General features: G+C 45.1%; 1 protein-coding gene across 1 annotated transcript in view; it reads right to left on the minus strand.

The window, feature by feature from the left end:
• LOC124594448 (suppressor of lurcher protein 1-like) overlaps nucleotides 1-18,981 on the minus strand; it is a 320,389-nt gene that overhangs the window by 19,527 nt on the left and 281,881 nt on the right. Inside the window, exons 9-10 of the mRNA XM_047132824.1 lie at nucleotides 16,059-16,245; nucleotides 1,176-1,366 (exon numbers count right to left, since the gene is read on the minus strand). Of these exons, the coding sequence (XP_046988780.1) occupies nucleotides 1,176-1,366; nucleotides 16,059-16,245 (378 nt within the window). The remainder of the gene's footprint in view (nucleotides 1-1,175; nucleotides 1,367-16,058; nucleotides 16,246-18,981) is intronic.

The raw sequence follows: 18,981 nt of genomic DNA on the forward strand, positions 1-18,981 counted from the left end.
TCCTCCATCTTCGTCACCACAGCCGTTCAAGAGCATTGCCCTTCTCAACAGTTTGCCTCCACACATCTCTGTTGTCTTCTTTTCTTGCTGGAATACCATGCTGAACACTTTTTTCTGACGGATGCGAACGCTGAGGATGTCGTTCGGCTGTCTTCTGGCCGAAACGGTTGAATTGCCACAAGATTCACTGAGAAATTCCGGCTGCATATGGACCAAGTGCAATGTCACATCCAGCCATAGGAAAATGATACCAACAACTTTACCATGGCAGCACAGAACTGGATCATACAGATTGGGAAGTTATGAACTTCCACCATGCAATTTCCATTTTCTTTGGGAAGATGAATGAATACTAGGAAGAATGGGGGCGGAAATTTTCAACAGTGGTTCTCGAATATTATTTACTAGAACTTTAAAAATAGTGTCACATGTCTACGTGGCTTTCAAACACTCAATGAAAGTTCCTTGGCCTGCCATAACAATGAGTAACATAGTTTTTTAAGTAAGCCGCGCGGAATTATCCGAGCGGTCTGGGGCGCTGCAGTCATGGACTGTGCGGTTGGTCCCGGCGGAGGTTCGAGTCCTCCCTTGGGCATGGGTGTGTGTGTTTGTCCTGAGGATAATTTAGGTTAAGTAGTGTGTAAGCTTAGGGACTGATGACCTTAGCAGTAAAGTCCCATAAGATTTCACATACATTTGAACATTTTTGAAGTAACCCTGTAAATACTGTGCATCACAACAACATCATCACCATTAGAGAACTAGGTACACAGACAAAGAAAAACAGCACGACTGCTTATACAAGTTAATATTAACTGCTCTGGATACATCTAAAACAGCTTAAAATCAACAAACGTTAGTTTCCCGATGTAGATCACTTTTCAATAATGTTTGCAGCACTTAATCTGCCAACCACTGGAGGCTAGAAAATGACAAGAATGGACGTAACAGAAAACACGGTAAGAAAACTTTTGTGGGTTTCCAAATAAAAAATACAAAAAGTGAAAGAACAAATCGTAATTCGAGAAAGAAAGAGACATAAACGAGTGCATTAGAGTCTTTTAGGATGTTCCTAACCTCAAGGTATGAAAACAGCGTATGTTACAGAACATGCTTTGCATCCAGCGCTTGTCATTTGGTGGACAAAAGACAGGTGGCAGAGTGGGTTTACTGACCGCTGACGAAGCTGTATCGGGCTACTAGGCTGAGGGCAGTGTCGGGCCGGCTGCCGTGGAACTCGATGCGCATGCGCGGTCCGCTGGCCATGAGCTGCTGCTGCTCGCTTCCGGCAGCGCAGCCGCTCCACAGCTGCTCCACCCGGCCGTCCGTCCACACGTACACCGAAGCCGTCTCTGCAGAGTCACACCTGTGCAAAGGAACCGCAGAGGTTATGTACGTCACGGAAACTACTCGAATATGGGTCTATAATCTTTTTGCCAACTCGTTTGCTTCCAGTTACTTCGATTCACCAAGCAGTGTCATTATTTTGTCATAATTATTGTAACTTTGTGATTCACAGATGACCGTGATTGAGAAGGAAGGTTGGGGGGGGAAGGTGTTTCCAGCTGGTACCCAACACCCTGTATGCTCAAGCAATGGAACGTTGCGAACACGTTCTGAATGAGACAAATATTTATCTACAGTGTTTATCATCGACATGTTCGTTATTAGTGTGGAAGGTATTAGTGGTGACGGAACTAGGAGCTGCAGAATGTGTGTGTTTGTGTGTGTGTGTGTGTGAGAGAGAGAGAGAGAGAGAGAGAGAGAGCCAGCCGATGTGCGCGAGCGGTTCTAGGCGCTTCAGACTGCAACCGCGTCACCGCTACGGTCGCAGGTTCGAATCCTCCCTCCGGCATGGATGTGTGTGATGTCGTTAGGTTAGTTAGGTTTAAGTACTGATGCTCTCAGATGTTAAGTCCCACAGTGCTCAGAGCCATTTGAACCATTTAGAGAGAGAGAGAGAGAGAGAGAGAGAGAGAGAGAGAGAAAGAGAGAGACTGGGTGTTGTTGTTGTTAATGCTCTGTGCCTTGAAACTTCAAGATAATATTAAATCGTGCTTAATACTGTGCGACACATGCACTTCCTCGAAAGCAGCTGATAGTGTAACGAAAATACGCTGGATTTTCGAAGGCATCACCCACCACCTGATGGAAGTTTCACTACAACGAAAAATCAGTCTACATTAGATGTACAACGTAAGTTATACGTAATTTTAAAAGTAAACAGCTATCTGTTGGCGATTCTGCCGCTTCAAATGGGTAATGGAGCTACTTGTTTTTAATAAAAGCATTGTTATTCGTGACTGATTTTTTTTATGCTTAAAATTAATCACCACATGACCATACAGAGTAGTGTCTGTCTGAATATGCCTAGACTGTGATCGTATGGCCTAGCACTTCTAGGCGCTTCAGTCCGGAACCGGTGTGCTGCTACGGTCACAGGTTCGAATCCTGCCTTGGGCATGGATGTGTGTAATGTCCTTAGGTTAGTTAGGTTTAATTCGTTCTAAGTCTAGGGGACTGATGACCTCAGATGTTAAGTACCATAGTGCTTAGAGCCATTTGACTGTGATGGTAACTTGAGAGCCGTATTAAATACTCCCGACTCCGACACGCTGATTTTGAGAGAAGACACTTTATGTTGTCATACCTTACCTTTATTTGTATTTGCTTGGGTACACAGTCAGAACTCTCACGTAGCATTTCCCGTCCAGAGACTTCCGGTAACAGTCTGTAGGTAACATCAGTAATTCTGCTAAGCAGACGAATATAGAAAAGTGAAGAATACGCTTATCACAAAGGCAACAGAGTAAATACATTACAAAAACTGAATTATATGACCCAGAAAATCATCTTGTGGAATAACTGCTAATTATGTTTGACGCCGGCCTGGGGGGCCGAGCGGTTCTAGGCGCTACAGTCTCGATCCGCGCGACCGCTACGGTTGCAGCTTTAAGTAGTTCTAAGTTCTAGGGGACTGATGACCACAGCAGTTAAGTCCCATAGTACTCAGAGTCAGCCAATTATGTTTGACGTGTTTCACATACATCTGCAGATTACAAATCTCATGCAGTTTCCTAGATTTAATTTAATCGACTTAATGGCACATAAAGTACTTTGGTTCATATTCGTTCTCTGTGAACATATACCTGAAATAGCGGGTCACATGATAGTATAATATTGAGGGTTGAACTTTAATAGTGGCTATTATTTATTTACAGCTCGTAGAAAGTAGATACGTGTTTCAAAGTTTTACAGCTCGTAGAAAGTAGATACGTGTTCCAAAATTTAAAAAAAAATGGCTCTGAGCACTATGGGACTGCTGTGGTCATCAGTCTCCTAGAACTTAGAACTACTTAAACCTAACTAACCTAAGGACATCACACACATCCATGCCCGAGGCAGGATTCGAACCTGCGACTGTAGCGGTCGCGCGGTTCCAGACTGTAGCCCCAAGAACTGCTCAGCCACTCCGGCCGGCTTTAAAGTTTTACTGACCTTCGAAGTAGTCACCAGCATTGTGTATAACCCGTTGCCAGCGATGAGGAACTCGTAGGGTACTCTTAGGAGTGCCAGTTGTGTCGACAGTTCGAGCGGCGCGGTCTGTTACCCGACGAATTTGTAGCAGTTCTGAAGCGAATGCCGTGGAGTGTTTCCTTCAGTTTATATACCGAGTTCAACTCGCGAGGGATAAAGTAATGGGTGTGCAGTATGTGGTATAGAACTTAGCAGACCCATCAGTCAAACAAATCAGTAACAGCTTGCACTGTTCGTGCTTGAGCACTGTCCTGCAAAATGATGGTCAGGTCCTGCAGAAAGTCTCATCACTTCTGCCTGTAAGCTGGTTGTAGGTTCTGTTCCAAACATGAACAGCATAGAGACAGAAGTGATGACACTTTCTGCAGGACCTGACCATCATTTTGCAGGACAGTGCTCAAGCACGAACAGTGCAAGCTGTTACTGATTTGTTTGGCTGACGGGGTTGCTAAGTGCTATACCACCTACTGCACTCCCCTGGCTTAAACCATCGTGAGTCGAACTCGATTTCTAAACTGAAGGAAACACTTCACGGCAAGCTAAGTGTATCCTACGACTTCCACATCGCTGGCAAAGGGATATACACAATACAAGTGACTACTTTGAAGGTCAGTAAAACTTTGAAACACGTATCTATTTTGTAGGAGCTGCAAATAAATAGTTGCCACTATTAAAGTTCCAACCCTCGTATATAGTAGTTTTCGGAACGCGATAAACAGAAAGATCACACCCACTCGCCGTTTGGTTGCAGCTGGTTAATTATTTGTGTGGTGTCTTACGACGACTTTTCGGTGGTCTCTGGACGGGCTACTCGGTACTCTCCCGCTGCATCATTCTAGTATTAGGTTAACGGCTGCTCCAAGCTCTCACGCGTCACAAGCCTCAGCGTTGCGACACTAACCTAAGTTTCTTATTCGTTTCGCAGACGTAGTGCTATTCACGGTAACCATGCTCATCGTACAGTGATGGTTTCAGACTTTTAAGATTCCTCATACTCTGCCCCATTTTCTGTGAGCCCTTTCTCGTTACTTCTGCAGTATCTTTTTTTGTATTTGGATTTCAATGAAGGATTTCTCTTCTCTTGGAAATTTTCTGTTATATACTTCATCTGTACTTACCAATTTTACAAAGTTCAGCTCGTTCTGCAGGACCATATAACAATCACACGTGCTCTTGTTGCACTTCTGAGGGGATACATAGCTCGGACAGTTCGCAAGTCCATTCCGGACATTCCATGACGTAAGCAGTCTATATCCTCTGGTACCGTGCGCTGGGGAATTTGAATCCCCGCCAGACGTTCGAATGGTTCAAATGGCTCTGAGAACTATGGGACTTAACATCTGTGGTCATCAGTCCCCTAGAACTTAGAACTACTTAAACCTAACTAACCTAAGGACATCACACACATCCATGCCCAAGGCAGGATTCGAACCTGCGACCGTAGCAGTCGCGCGGTTCCGGACTGCGCGCCTAGAACCGCTAGACCATCGGGGCCGGCCCGGCAGACGTCATGGACGTCGAAGACCCCTAGAGGTCTCTGCACCATCGCACCGTAAGCTGTGGCGGCGGCCGCCTCCTGGCCCGCTTTAAGTGTGAGGGCGCCACAGTGGAACACGTGGTCCCAGCGGCCAATAGTGGCGCCCCCGATAGCATACTATCTCGCCTGTCTCGCGCTCAGCCAGACCCTCCAACCGTCCCAGCGCCTTCTCCAGAATCACGTTGACCTTTTTGACGCTTGGTGTAACCAGTGGCTCCTGAAAATCAACCCTTCCAAGACCCAGGCAATCATCGTAGGTCATACCACTTGCTCCTTCCGGCTCCTGGATTTCTCCCTTAACGTCTGCACCCGTCCTGTCCGCCTCTCCTCCACCCTCACCTACCTTGGCCTCACCATTGACCGCCACCTCACCTGGATCCCTCATCTCCGATCCATCCAACCCAAAGCCCACAACTGTCTCTGACTCCTCAAACTCCTCTGGCCGGACATGGGGGTTGCATCCATCTACCATCCTCCACACCTACAAATCCTTACTCCGTCCCATCCTCTGTTATGCCAGTCCTGCCTGGATATCTGCCCCCCACCCAAATTCTACAAGTCCCTCCAGATCCTTGAGCGTCATGCACCCCGCCTCGCCTTCCTTATACACCTTCCGTCCCCCACACAGATCCTCTATGACCTCATTCCTTTCCCCCATCTGGCCCTGTTCGTCAAACATATCCGCATACTCTACACCAGCCACCGCCTTGATCCCCCTCAACCCCTGGCTGCTCCTCTCCCGTCCCCGCCCCCTGCCACGCCTTCACTGTTGTGTCCCCCTATCCTCCATCTCAACACCCTTCATCTGCTTTCCCAAGGTGGCTTCCATCAACTCCCCTTCCCAGATGGTGCCCTCTCTCCCTCCATTTATCCCTCCTATCAACTCTGATCCTCATCCCCCCTCCTTTCCTCTGTCCTTTCCCTGGGTTCCCTCTTCCCCCCTTCCCTCCTGTGTTTCTCCCCACCTAACCTCTCCCTACCTCCCTTCTCCCTCTCGAGTCCTTTTGTCTTCCCGTCCTCTGCCTTCCCCACTCCCTGTCGCGTCTGCCCAGCACCCCCCAGCCCTGTTATGGGTCCTCATCCTCCACTGGCTCCTTTCCGCCCTCCCCCCTTCACTTTTCCTCACCTTCCTCCTTTTTTATTTCCCCATCATCTGACCAGTTCCCCCCCCCCCCCCCCCCCACCTGCTCTCGGCTGTGGTATGTCATATTTTAGTGCAGTTTTCCAGTGACTGCTCATTGTTGTTTCGTCGTTTCCTGTGTTGTGAACACAAACCATGCTGTCGCTGGGTGTGAATTTTATATCTTTTACGAACAGAAACCAGACTGTCACCGTGTTTTTTAATTGTCTGTCTATTATTTTACCTGTATGCTTCATATATATTTTATTAGCATCATCATCCTTTTGTTCTCTGTTTTAAGTTCCACGACTTTTTCGCCATGTTACACTTTGTCTCCGATTTTGTCGCCTGTTTTTTATTATATATTATCTTCTCCTTTTTTGAAACAAAGTCTGTAGGCTGAAGAGCGGCATACTAAGCTGCTGACAGCCCTCCCCCTTCGGGGGGAATCGAAATTCAATAAAGAAAAAAAAAAACTCTGCCAGCAGTCTAACATCGCGTTGCGTCTCAGGACATTTCGTCTCAGACAGCGTATTGACTTCGTGTTTCTATTCCAGTGGACGTGGTTGTCTTGTTTGGTTCGTTACTTTGTTGTCCGTTCTTGTTGTGTCGTAAGGTCCTCCGTTGGTCGTGTCTGTCCTCTCCCGTTGTGTTGTTGTTCGCAGGACGCCCCGCGGGTCCCGCCGCGCTACCGTCAGTACTACCCCGCGACCGCTCCGGTCGCCGTTACAATTTATCGCATTATTGGAACCTCGAAGAAAAAATGATCTGCAATACTGATGAAAAGAGCGACATATGTCACAGCACTACGCTTATCAGACGCAGTATATCATCCGGTCTGAGGTTTCAGGATGTGCAGCTAAGCCTCAGTCAAAGACATATTTACGTTAACAGTTTTTTGAGAATCTGTTAGAGTCGGCTCACCGTTCCTATCCTCTGTGGCCGACTTTAAATATTCATTTCTTTTAAAATGAAACTGTCGTAAATATCATATACTCCTGAAAAGTTTGTGATTGTACCCGACCGTCGGTTGCTGCCTGATACTAATTAAGACCATTCCTCATTGATTAGTTCGACTGCCTGGATCGACGATTCGGTCCACACAGGGTCAATATAGTCGCGATGATATGTCAGCTGTTTCTTAGGAGAAACTGCTCACATTAATAGAAACAGTAATCACTGAGTATCGTTATATCAGCATTAAGACGTGGCGGAGGAGTCATGTCCACGTAACAAAAACCACCAAAGCAACTAGCCGTCAGAGCGTACGCCGTGAAAGGAATATCTCTGTCGAGCTGAAGACGCCCTGTGATTGCTTGTTCGGAAAGTAATGTTTTGTCCGGAACTGTCACAAAAATCTGAAAACCAGTTTACAGGGTTCGACCGTCATCGGCCATCCTCATATGATAAGAGACATGCCTTGGTTCACTACCACAAATGTGGAAACCACGTTGTCATTGTGGCTGACAACAAACAGCGTGGAGAAAATAAACGTGGCCCAGACGAGTGGAAACGATTGGACATGACTGTCTGCACCCACATCCCGTGACCTACAGCTACTGCCAACAGGATGAAGCATTTGTCCATACAGCAGTCCGATCCTTGGAGCTCATTTACACAATCTTCACGCCTGACAGAGTTTCCAGCAGTCTTGTCACGGCCTTCGCTGGCCACACGCGCCACTTGATATGTCAGTGAGCGATTATTACTTTCTGTGAGGAACCCTCGAGTCTAAGGTGTATCGCAAGAACTGCAGCAAAACGTTTTGGATGAGACTGCAGCAATTCAAGCAGGCCAGCTTCGATTCGCCTTCAGCAACTTGCTGAACAGGGCCCAGAAGTGCCACCAGATGAGTAGTGGTCACTTTCAACATCTTCTTTCCTCTGCTGATTTTGTTTGTATACTGGAACTCTGTTCTCTGGGCCAGTTTTGTCTGACCCTCCCTGTATAATTTCATTTTGAAATTCATGTGATTGTGCCAAACAATAAACTATTTTCTGAGGCTACATTGTATGAATGTTTAAGTATTTTGGATCCAAGCGTGTGAGTTTGATCCGGAATTGGGAAGATACATTTTGACCTTGCATCGATTCCAGAGCTCCAAATTGACTAAGGATAACGACACACAGCCTGTTGTCTCATTGTCAGACGGTTATGGAGAGTAATTTTTTGAGCACAGAAAGCCTGCTAAAATTTGCTTTCATTCTTAATGAATTCCAAAGAACACGTAGGCATGAGAAAAATGCACAGAACTTCTTTTGGCGTGGGAGATATAAGAGAAACGCTTGTGACAAGGTTTGCTGCACGTGAATAGTTTACTAAACTCCTGAAAAGTGGATTACTGCGGTGACATTGGCGTCAGCGGTGCATGGACTCCAGAGTAAACGTATTGTTTCGTAGTTATTAGGCGTTGTATCTACGATTTACTTGAATAACCTTTCAAGCGGTGGCCATTCGTTGTTGGAGACACTAACACTACACATCTTCTCCCTAACTTGCCAGAGCAGTCGATTTCCAAAGGCGTTGGCCATTTTTCGGTGGTTCGCTGCAGAGAGTCTCATTCATTCGGATCTATCCATGTTTAACCGGTTAGTCTCTGCAGACACACATCTTCCCCAGGAATGGAATATTTTGCCCCTGGTTGAGAGTGACTCTGTACATGGCCTGCAAATGGCATCGTACTTCCCTTCTTGTCCGAGTTTGAATGTAACGGCCTCCGTCTCACGTCCCATTCCAAGAAGGCATCACTGTGCAAATTCGCCGCTGCACGCAAACGAAGGCAATGCGTCACAAAATGCGTGCCATACCGATCCTATGTTACGTCGCCCACTCAAGTTATTTTAAACCTTGGCACAGTCCCGCAACAGAACAAGTTTTTTATAGTACACGTAATTGTTTCTGTGAAGATCAGGCATTTCATAGTAGTTTGTACGACATTGCACGCCAACACTTTAAGAGCAAAGGAATACAAAATACGTGCTTTCTCATAACTATCTGCCTACTGAAAGTTCGTTTCATAAGTTCAAGAAGTACTTTCAGAAGTTTTAACAATTGGAACGTGATCAAAAACACTTGGCAGCAAGTTGAGAGGAGAGATTTTTGCTGAATTCTATCTCTTAGAAAGTATGTTAAAAGGCAAATTAACAGAAGTATCAATAGACAGACTCCATACTTATTTAAGTTCGCCATGAGGAGACATAAAGGGGTTTCGAATTGCGTGGCACAAACCTTTTCCTCAAATCTCTGCCGATGAAAGCCCAGGTCGTCTGGTGTACTGTGTGATGATGTCAGAAACAATTAACAGATGATGGAGATTTCAAGTACGGTCACCCCCTTCCATTGGCAGTATTGCAAGATATCAAGCCAGTACATAGGAATTTAGTGGGTGCCAGAATTTAGGAATATTTAGATGGGTATACACAAAAACTCTACGGATATTTCAGTGTATATCAAATGTGAATGCTTTGGTCAAGGAACTTGCTTCTAGTGTCGTTGATGCAGTTATGTGTTACAATGAACGGTCCCAGGCAGAAAAACGTTTTTTGTAAAATTGGCACCATTTTCCTCCTGGACTGCTTTTAGGAGTCAAGGTCTATTAGACCACGGGGATAGCGTTCTCTTAAAAGGCACGATGATCCACTGAAGGACTTTGCAACAAGCTATCACTTGAGAATACAACTCCAAGACTTTGAAGGAAACACTTGAGATACGAATTCACGACATCCAGAAAGATACGGTCCCAGTATGCCAATATCGATTATTTTTTAGAGGTGCTTATGGGGCCTGAAGATGGCATAATGAATTGCCGAAATTGGTAGCGAACAGAAAATATCATCTAAATTCCAAGACTGTTTGGCGAATTTTATTGTTAAATATTTGACCAGCCGCTGTCCCATGTCCACATTGGATCAACAGAGACCCACAAGACATTTGGGACATCAGGTAATCTTCGTACACACTACACCATCGGCAGGTATGAAATGATTGTAGCTGCTATTCTCTGTGACAGGTGGAACGGCCACCAGAGTAGATTAGGGTCGTTCGTGTTAAGTGCTCTTAGCAGGCCTGCTAGTATATACAAAGGCAATAAACAGCGTCAGATGTTGACATACTATGGAGGACACAGAGATGTCGCGTACTCATGTGAAGCAGCGTCGTGTGGCTCCGTTTGGGCTGCTGGCCGAAACGTACAATATGCAGATTTGTCGGGCATTGGGACGTCACAGTGGCCCCCTTTTGACGGCAGGTGAGCTTGAAGGTAAGCATACTCGTCATCAAGATTCTGGTCGACCACGTGCGACCACACCAAAGAAGGACTGCCGTATCAAGCTTGTCTAACTACTTCACATCTGCGTATATCATCCTAGAACGACTCCTTGCAACATTCTGTTCCATCGCTCGTCATTTGTCAGAGGTTAATAGCAACTGGACTAGAAAATTATCGTCTCATGCGTAGGCTGTTGTTTACTGCAAAACCCGAACTTCTGCTGTAAGTGGTGCCGTGACGGGGAGCGGGGACTACTGATGAATGGCGTCGACTTCTGTTCAACAACGAATCGCAGTACTCCGGATGACAGTCGGCAACGAGTATGGTGCCGGCCTGGACAGAGGTCCCAGTTTTCCGCTGTCTTGGAAAGCCGCACTGATAGTACTCTTGGTGTTGGGAACCGTGGCATACGACTTTGGATCACGACTGGTTGTGACTGAGGGAACTCTGGCAGCACCATGGTACATTACTAACATTCTATATCCTCATTTGTTTTATCTCACGTGACAATTACGTGAAGGCAGTTTTCAACAGGACAATGTTCTTCCACACACTGTACGTGTCTCTATGAGCTGTGTACGTGATGTTGAGGCACTCCCATGGACAGGAAGATCATCTTATCTGTCCTCGATAGTACATGTCTAGCACCAGCTCGGACCTGCGGAAAATCGTAACACGGTCCCTGACTTCAGCCGTCGCACGGACGCCAAAATGGAAAATATTGAAATAAACGATATCGGAATTGAAAAACAACTGCTATCAATTAGTAGCGGAAAAGCATCCGGACCAGACGAGATACCCTTAAGATTCTACAGTGATTATGCTAAAGAACTTGCCCCCTTTCTATCAGCAATTTATCGTAGATCGCTGGAAGAACGTAAAGTACCTAGCGACTGGAAGAAAGCGCAGGTCGTTCCCATTTTCAAGAAGGGTCATAAATCAGATGCGAATAATTATAGGCCTATTTCGCTTACGTCAATCTGTTGTAGAATAATGGAACATGTTTTGTGTTCTCGTATTATGACGTTCTTAGATAATACAAATCTCCTTCATCATAACCAACATGGATTCCGCAAACAGAGATCATGTGAAACTCAGCTCGCCCTATTTGCCCAAGAAATTCACAGTGCCGTAGACACTGGCGAGCAGATTGATGCCGTATACCTGGACTTCAGGAAGGCATTTGATACGGTTCCGCACTTACGTTTAGTGAAAAAAATACGAGCTTACGGAATATCGGACCAGGTTTGTGATTGGATTCAGGATTTCCTAGAAGAAAGAACACAACATGTCATTCTTAACGGTTCAAAATCTGCAGATATAGAGGTAATTTCGGGAGTACCGCAGGGAAGCGTGATAGGACCTTTATTGTTTACAATATACATAAATGACTTAGTTGACAACATCGGTAGCTCCGTGAGGCTATTTGCAGATGACACGGTTGTCTACAAGAAAGTAGCAACATCAGAAGACTCGTACGTACTCCAGGAGGACCTGCAGAGGATTAATGCATGGTGCGACAGCTGGCAGCTTTCCCTAAACGTAGATAAATGTAATATAATGCGCATACATAGGGGCAGAAATCCATTCCAGTACGATTATGCCATAGGTGGTAAATCATTGGAAGCGGTAACGACCGTAAAATACTTAGGAGTTACTATCCGGAGCGATCTGAAGTGGAATGATCACATAAAACAAATAGTGGGAAAAGCAGGCGCCAGGTTGAGATTCATAGGAAGAATTCTAAGAAAATGTGACTCATCGACGAAAGAAGTAGCTTACAAAACGCTTGTTCGTCCGATTCTTGAGTATTGCTCATCAGTATGGGACCCTTACCAGGTTGGATTAATAGAAGAGATAGACATGATCCAGCGAAAAGCAGCGCGATTCGTCATGGGGACATTTAGTCAGCGCGAGAGCGTTACGGAGATGCTGAACAAGCTCCAGTGGCGGACACTTCAAGAAAGGCGTTACGCAATACGGAGAGGTTTATTATCGAAATTACGAGAGAGCACATTCCGGGAAGAGATGGGCAACATATTACTACCGCCCACATATATCTCGCGTAATGATCACAACGAAAAGATCCGAGAAATTAGAGCAAATACGGAGACTTACAAGCAGTCGTTCTTCCCACGCACAATTCGTGAATGGAACAGGGAAGGGGGGATCAGATAGTGGTACAATAAGTACCCTCCGCCACAAACCGCAAGGTGGCTCGCGGAGTATAGATGTAGATGTAGATGTCTCCAGGTGAAGTGCTACTGCTATACAGTTGAGAGGCTCTGCATTGCTGTTCGAGTTCAGGGAGAATAGCAAGTGGGCTGAGGCGTAAATGGGAATTTGGATTGAGAATAGAGTTATACAGTTGTCTTCGGGTAATATCAACAGCAGCAGAAAATGGCATAACGGGTGTAGGATTCGTTATGAATAGGAAGGTAGGGCAGAGGGTGTTTTACTGTGAACAGTTCAGTGACCGGGTTGTTCTAATCAGAATCGACAGCAGACCAACACCGGCAACGATAGTTCAGGTATACATGCCGACGTTGCAAGCTGAAGATGAACAGATAGAGAAAGTGTATGAGGATATTGAAAGGGTAATGCAGTATGTAAAGGGGGACGAAAATCTAATAGTCATGGGCGACTGGAATGCAGTTGCAGGGGAAGGAGTAGAAGAAAACGTTACAGGACAATATGGGCTTGGGACAAGGAATGAAAGAGTAATTGAGTTCTGTAACAAGTTTCAGCTAGTAATAGCGAATACCCTGTTCAAGAATCACAAGAGGAGGAGGTATACTTGGAAAAGGCCGGGAGATACGGGAAGATTTCAATTAGATTACATCATGGTCAGACAGAGATTCCGAAATCAGATACTGGATTGTAAGGCGTACCCAGGAGCAGATATAGACTCAGATCACAATATAGTAGTGATGAAGAGTAGGCTGAAGTTCAAGACATTAGTCAGGAAGAATCAATACGCAAAGAAGTGGGATACGGAAGTACTAAGGAATGACGAGATATGTTTGAAGTTCTCTAACGCTATAGATACAGCAATAAGGAATAGCTCAGTAGGCAGTACAGTTGAAGAGGAATGGACATCTAAAAAGGGCCATCACAGAAGTTGGGAAGGAAAACATAGGTACAAAGAAGGTAGCTGCGAAGAAATCATGGGTAATAGAAGAAATATTTCAGTTGATTGATGAAAGGAGGAAGTACAAACATGTTCCGGGAAAATCTGGAATACAGAAATACAAGTCGCTGAGGAATGAAATAAATAGGAAGTGCAGGGAAGCTAAGACGAAATGGCTCCAGGAAAAATGTGAAGACATCGAAAAAGATATGATTGTCGGAAGGACAGACTCAGCATACAGGAAAGTCAAAACAACCTTTGGTGACATTAAAAACAACGGTGGTAGCATTAAGAGTGCAACGGGAATTCCACTGTTAAATGGAGAGGAGAGAGCAGATAGGTGGAAAGAATACATTGAAAGCCTCTATGAGGGTGAAGATTTGTCTGATGTGATAGAAGAAGAAACAGGAGTCGATTTAGAAGAGTTAGGGGATCCAGTATTAGAATCGGAATTTAAAAGAGCTTTGGAGAACTTACGATCAAATAAGGCAGAAGTGATAGATAACATTCCATCAGAATTTCTAAAATCATTGGAGGAAGTGGCAACAAAACGACTATTCACGTTGGTGTGTAGAATATATGAGTCTGGCGATATACCATCTGACTTTCGGAAAAGCATCATCCACACTATTCCGAAGACGGCAAGAGCCGACAAGTGCGAGAATTATCGCACTATCAACTTAACAGCTCATGCATCGAAGCTGCTTACAAGAATAATATACAGAAGAATGAAAAAGAAAATTGAGAATGCGCTAGGTGACGATCAGTTTGGCTTTAGGAAAAGTAAAGGGACGAGAGAGGCAATTCTGACGTTACGGCTAATAATGGAAGCAAGGCTAAAGAAAAATCAAGACACTTTCATAGGATTTGTCGACCTGGAAAAGCGTTCGACAATATAAAATGGTGCAAGCTGTTCGAGATTCTGAAAAAAGTAGGGGTAAGGTATAGGGAGAGACGGATCATATACAATATGTACAACAACCAAGAGGGAATAATAAGAGTGGACGATCAAGAACGAAGTGCTCGTATTAAGAAGCGTGTAAGACAAGGCTGTAGCCTTTCGCCCCTACTCTTCAATCTGTACATCGAGGAAGCAATGATGGAAATAAAAGAAAGGTTCAGGAGTGGAATTAAAATACAAGGTGAAAGGATATCAATGATACGATTCGCTGATGACATTGCTATCCTGAATGAAAGTGAAGAAGAATTAAATGATCTGCTGAACGGAATGAACAGTCTAATGAGTACACAGTATGGTTTGAGAGTAAATCGGAAAAAGACGAAGGTAATGAGAAGTAGTAGAAATGAGAACAGTGAGAAACTTAACATCAGGATTGATGGTCACGAAGTCAATGAAGTTAACGAATTCTGCTACCTAGGCAGTAAAATAACCAATGACGGACGGAGCAAGGAGGACATCAAAAGCAGACCCGCTATGGCAAAAAAGGCATTTCTGGCGAAGAGAAGTCTACTAATATCAAATACCGGCCTTAATTTGAGGAAGAAATTTCTAAGGATGTACGTCTGGAGTACAGCATTGTATGGTAGTGAAACATGGACATTGGGAAAACCGGAAGAGAAGAGAATCGAGGCATTTGAGATGTGGTGCTATAGACGAATGTTGAAAATTAGGTAAGGAATGAGGTGGTTCTACGCAGAATCGGAGAGGAAAGGAATATGTGGAAAACACTGATAAGGAGAAGGGACAGGATGATAGGACATCTGCTAAGACATGTGGGAATGACTTCCATGGTACTGGAGGGAGCTGTAGAGGGCAAAAACTGTAGAGGAAGACAGAGATTGGAATACGTCAAGCAAATAATTGAGGACGTAGGTTGCAAGTGCTACTCTGAGATGAAGAGGTTAGCACAGGAAAGGAATTGGTGGCGGGCCGCATCAAACCAGTCAGTAGACTGATGACCAAAAAAAAAAGAAGCCACTGTGAGAGGATGACGGACGTAGTGGTTAACGCACCTGTCCCGTGAGCGGGAGACTAAGGTTCAAATTTTCGTTTGTCGATTCCGTCTGCAGATATACGTCAGAGATAACGTTGCTGGAGAATTTTAATGGGAGTTAATCTTCAGCTAAATATGATTCTCTAAGCGCAATTTGTAAGACGCTGGGGGATGCCGGTGAACCTTAGTGTCTGCGTGATTCTATTAAAACAACGCCTATGTATATATGAGCAGTAGCCTAGCTGCATTATTTTCAGAGTTCCTGTTCAAGTAAATCCTTTTGTACGCTCCTTGTCGTACGCATTAAAAGTTTCTTCAGTAAAGAGCTATAACTATGACATCTACTGGCTAATGAAGATAACATTTATCATGGTTACCATCTGTGGAACACGCAACTAATAGAGTTTCACTAGATTTCACAACCACTTTGTATCGGACCCCCCCCCCCCCCCCCCCTTACAGACGTTTCCATGTTTAGTCTAATGAGGAGAGCGCGACCGCCGCGGGCTCACCGCGCGCGCTCCGCCGGCGACTGCAGGCCGCTGAGCAGCAGCCGCACCCGCTGCCTGCCACGCGCCTCGAAGTCGAAGCGGCAGCGCGCGTGCGCGGCGCGGCCCGCCGGCGCCCCCACCGTGCCGCTCCTGGCGCCGTCGCTGCTGATCGTCGCGCCGCACTGCGCCGTCACTGGCTCAGCGGCGTCTGTAAGACAAGCGGCGGGTCCCAGCGTCTCAGAAATGGTCTAACAACGATAAATGATATGCACGAATACTTCTTGACTTTTAGCATGCAGAGTGGAAAAATGTACCTGTTTAATAAGGACACATGTGGTTAAAAGGCAATAAATAAAAAAAAAAAAACAAATAATCATAGTTCTGGAGTACACCGCTGTTGAGTTGCGGCCACAAAACGAGAGCCAATCTTTTCTATCGCTATCGCTTGCGCCATTGTCTCGCCTTGTGCGCGGGGTTGGCGTGGTTAAATCAGATTTGGGATGCTAATTTGAAGGGGTGGCCGGATGCCCTTCCTGCCGCCACCCCGTACCCCTCGGGATGGAATCAGAGTACCCCATGTGTCTGTGTCGAGTGTAAATCATGGAAAAGTGCGGATGTGTTTCAAATGCCTGTGAGTCGTGTAATTGGGGCGGGACGTGGGGACCAGTCCTGTATTCACCTAGACGGATGTGGAAAACCACCTAAAAACGCAACCACGCTGGCCGGCACACCGCCCTCGTCGTTAATCCGGCGGGCGTATTCGATCGGTGGCCGGTGCGTCTACCCGAGTCCAGGAAGCAGCGCATTAGCGCTCTCGGCTAACCTGGCGGGTCAAAACGAGAGCCAATCATTCCGCGCCCAGTTACCAATTAAATCAGCTGAATATAATGGTTTCTGCTGAAGAATCAAAGCTAGGCGAACTTTATAGGAGTTTGAAAATTCCCGTCACGAACTTCTAGGGCTTGTAGAGGGGAGTGAGTACCTAATATTTTGAATAGGACCTTATGTCGTGAAATGGACCGTTTCCGTTCTATGACGTCTTAAATTCGGATGTTCAACTCCTCCACTTCTGTTTTAGCTATTGAATTAGGCATGATGCAGTACAGCTATTAGGTAACAATTTGAAAGAAAACGTAACGAAATATCCATTTATTCCTTAAGTTTAAACATTACTTGTTTACATCATTCCACAACAAGGAAGAACCCATCAAACTGTGCGTACAGAATATAATGTTTAAAAATTAATGCAAACGAACATGCTTAAGTGATAATAGATGTTTCTTTATCTATCCTTTGGAATTGTGACCTAATAATTGTTTTTCGTCACGCCTAATTCAATTTCTCAAACAGAAGTGGATTAGTTCAACATCTGAGTTGGAACCGTGGTAGAAAGGAAACCATAAGTTTGCGGGAATGGGTTTCTGCTCGAAATATTACTCACTCCCCTTTGCAAGCCCTAGAAGTCTGTGAAAGAAATTTTCGAACACCTTGTATAGAGGGTGATTCTGTCATCGTGTTACAAACTTTCTGGGTCGATAGAGATGGAAAAATGTACCGTTGTTCCTAATATTGTAGGCTAGGCACCTTTCAGGCGTCAGCATGAATAAAAAAAAAAAAGTCTACAGATGTTGGGCTCTAAAATGCGTATCTGAGGAGCTATGAACACTTTTTCATTTTCGCTAGTGTGAAACAATTCTCAATTCGACAAGTTCCCCAACTCTCAAGGCATGAATTTTAGAACCCATTTTCACAGGACTTTTTCTTCTTTTGGTCCGTACTACCACATCTGAAAGATGGCTACCGTACCGTCTCAGCAACAACAGTACCAGTATTTGTGTTCCACTGACAAGGGTACCAGAACGGTTTTCGCTTGCAACCTTCGACTCATCCGTTTCCAGTACAGGGACCCTTACCAAAAGTTGATACATTTTTCCTTCTCCATCATCCTAGACTGTCTGTATCATCATCAAGGAATCATCCTTTCGATACATAAAATTACAGATTCCGGGGCTGTAGATTAGCAAGGGCGACAGTGATGGATGCACTGCTAACCACACTCAAATGTATTGGCTTAGCTGGCCAATCAGTGGGTATTATTTCATACCTGTAGCTTCACAGCGATGCATTTGCGGTTAATAGAGAAATGAGGTTCTGGCATTATTATCAGGTTGATTTTCTCCACCTCAGCTGTAGAGTAAGTACAGGCTACCTTGCCAGTTAAACTGTGTGCAAAATTTGGCTTTACTGTACGTGGAACGGGTTGGTCGGGAGAAGAAGAATTTATAGGGACAAACAAGCTAACAAAACACCCCTTCAGTGGGAGGTCGCTAGTTCAGTCTGTAGTAAGGTTCATTTGAAACTCTTGTGTTAACAACTATGACAGGAAAAATATTAGGTGCTAAAATCTCACAATGTGTCCGGGAAGTGCATCCTCGTAGATCATCATTCTCTGGGATGTCTGTATTACACTTCACGAAACAGACATGGTCAACATTTAAGAAATGTACAAAATAAACCATCAGTTTGCACCATGAACACCAAATGGAACACCACAGCGTTCACAAAGTCTCCCACCGTCAAGATCGAAGGCGAACTCCTTGGGAGTTATAAAAAGTGCAGGACGTTCACCTAGGAATCCCCTCTCATAGAATGCATGTAGAATCATGTACAGGAGGGTGACGAGAGCTGCTGGAATGTGATGGCATGCAACCGAATGCGAAACAGTCTGTCGTGAAGCTCATCGTGAAACTGGCTATCTTTTAAGGCGTAGCTGAAGATAGTGCGATAACATGTTTTACAGGCACGAAAAAAAAAATCCAGAGATGGAGTTAGTCCTGTGGTTCCAGGTGGTATGAATTGCAGCACCACACACCTCTTAGGAGGGATACTTTGCTCAAAAGGGGTATTACTTTTACACGCAGATCAGGAATCAAGCAAAAGCAAG

The sequence above is a fragment of the Schistocerca americana genome, chromosome 2 (assembly GCF_021461395.2).
Source record: "Schistocerca americana isolate TAMUIC-IGC-003095 chromosome 2, iqSchAmer2.1, whole genome shotgun sequence".
NCBI lineage: Eukaryota > Metazoa > Arthropoda > Insecta > Orthoptera > Acrididae > Schistocerca > Schistocerca americana.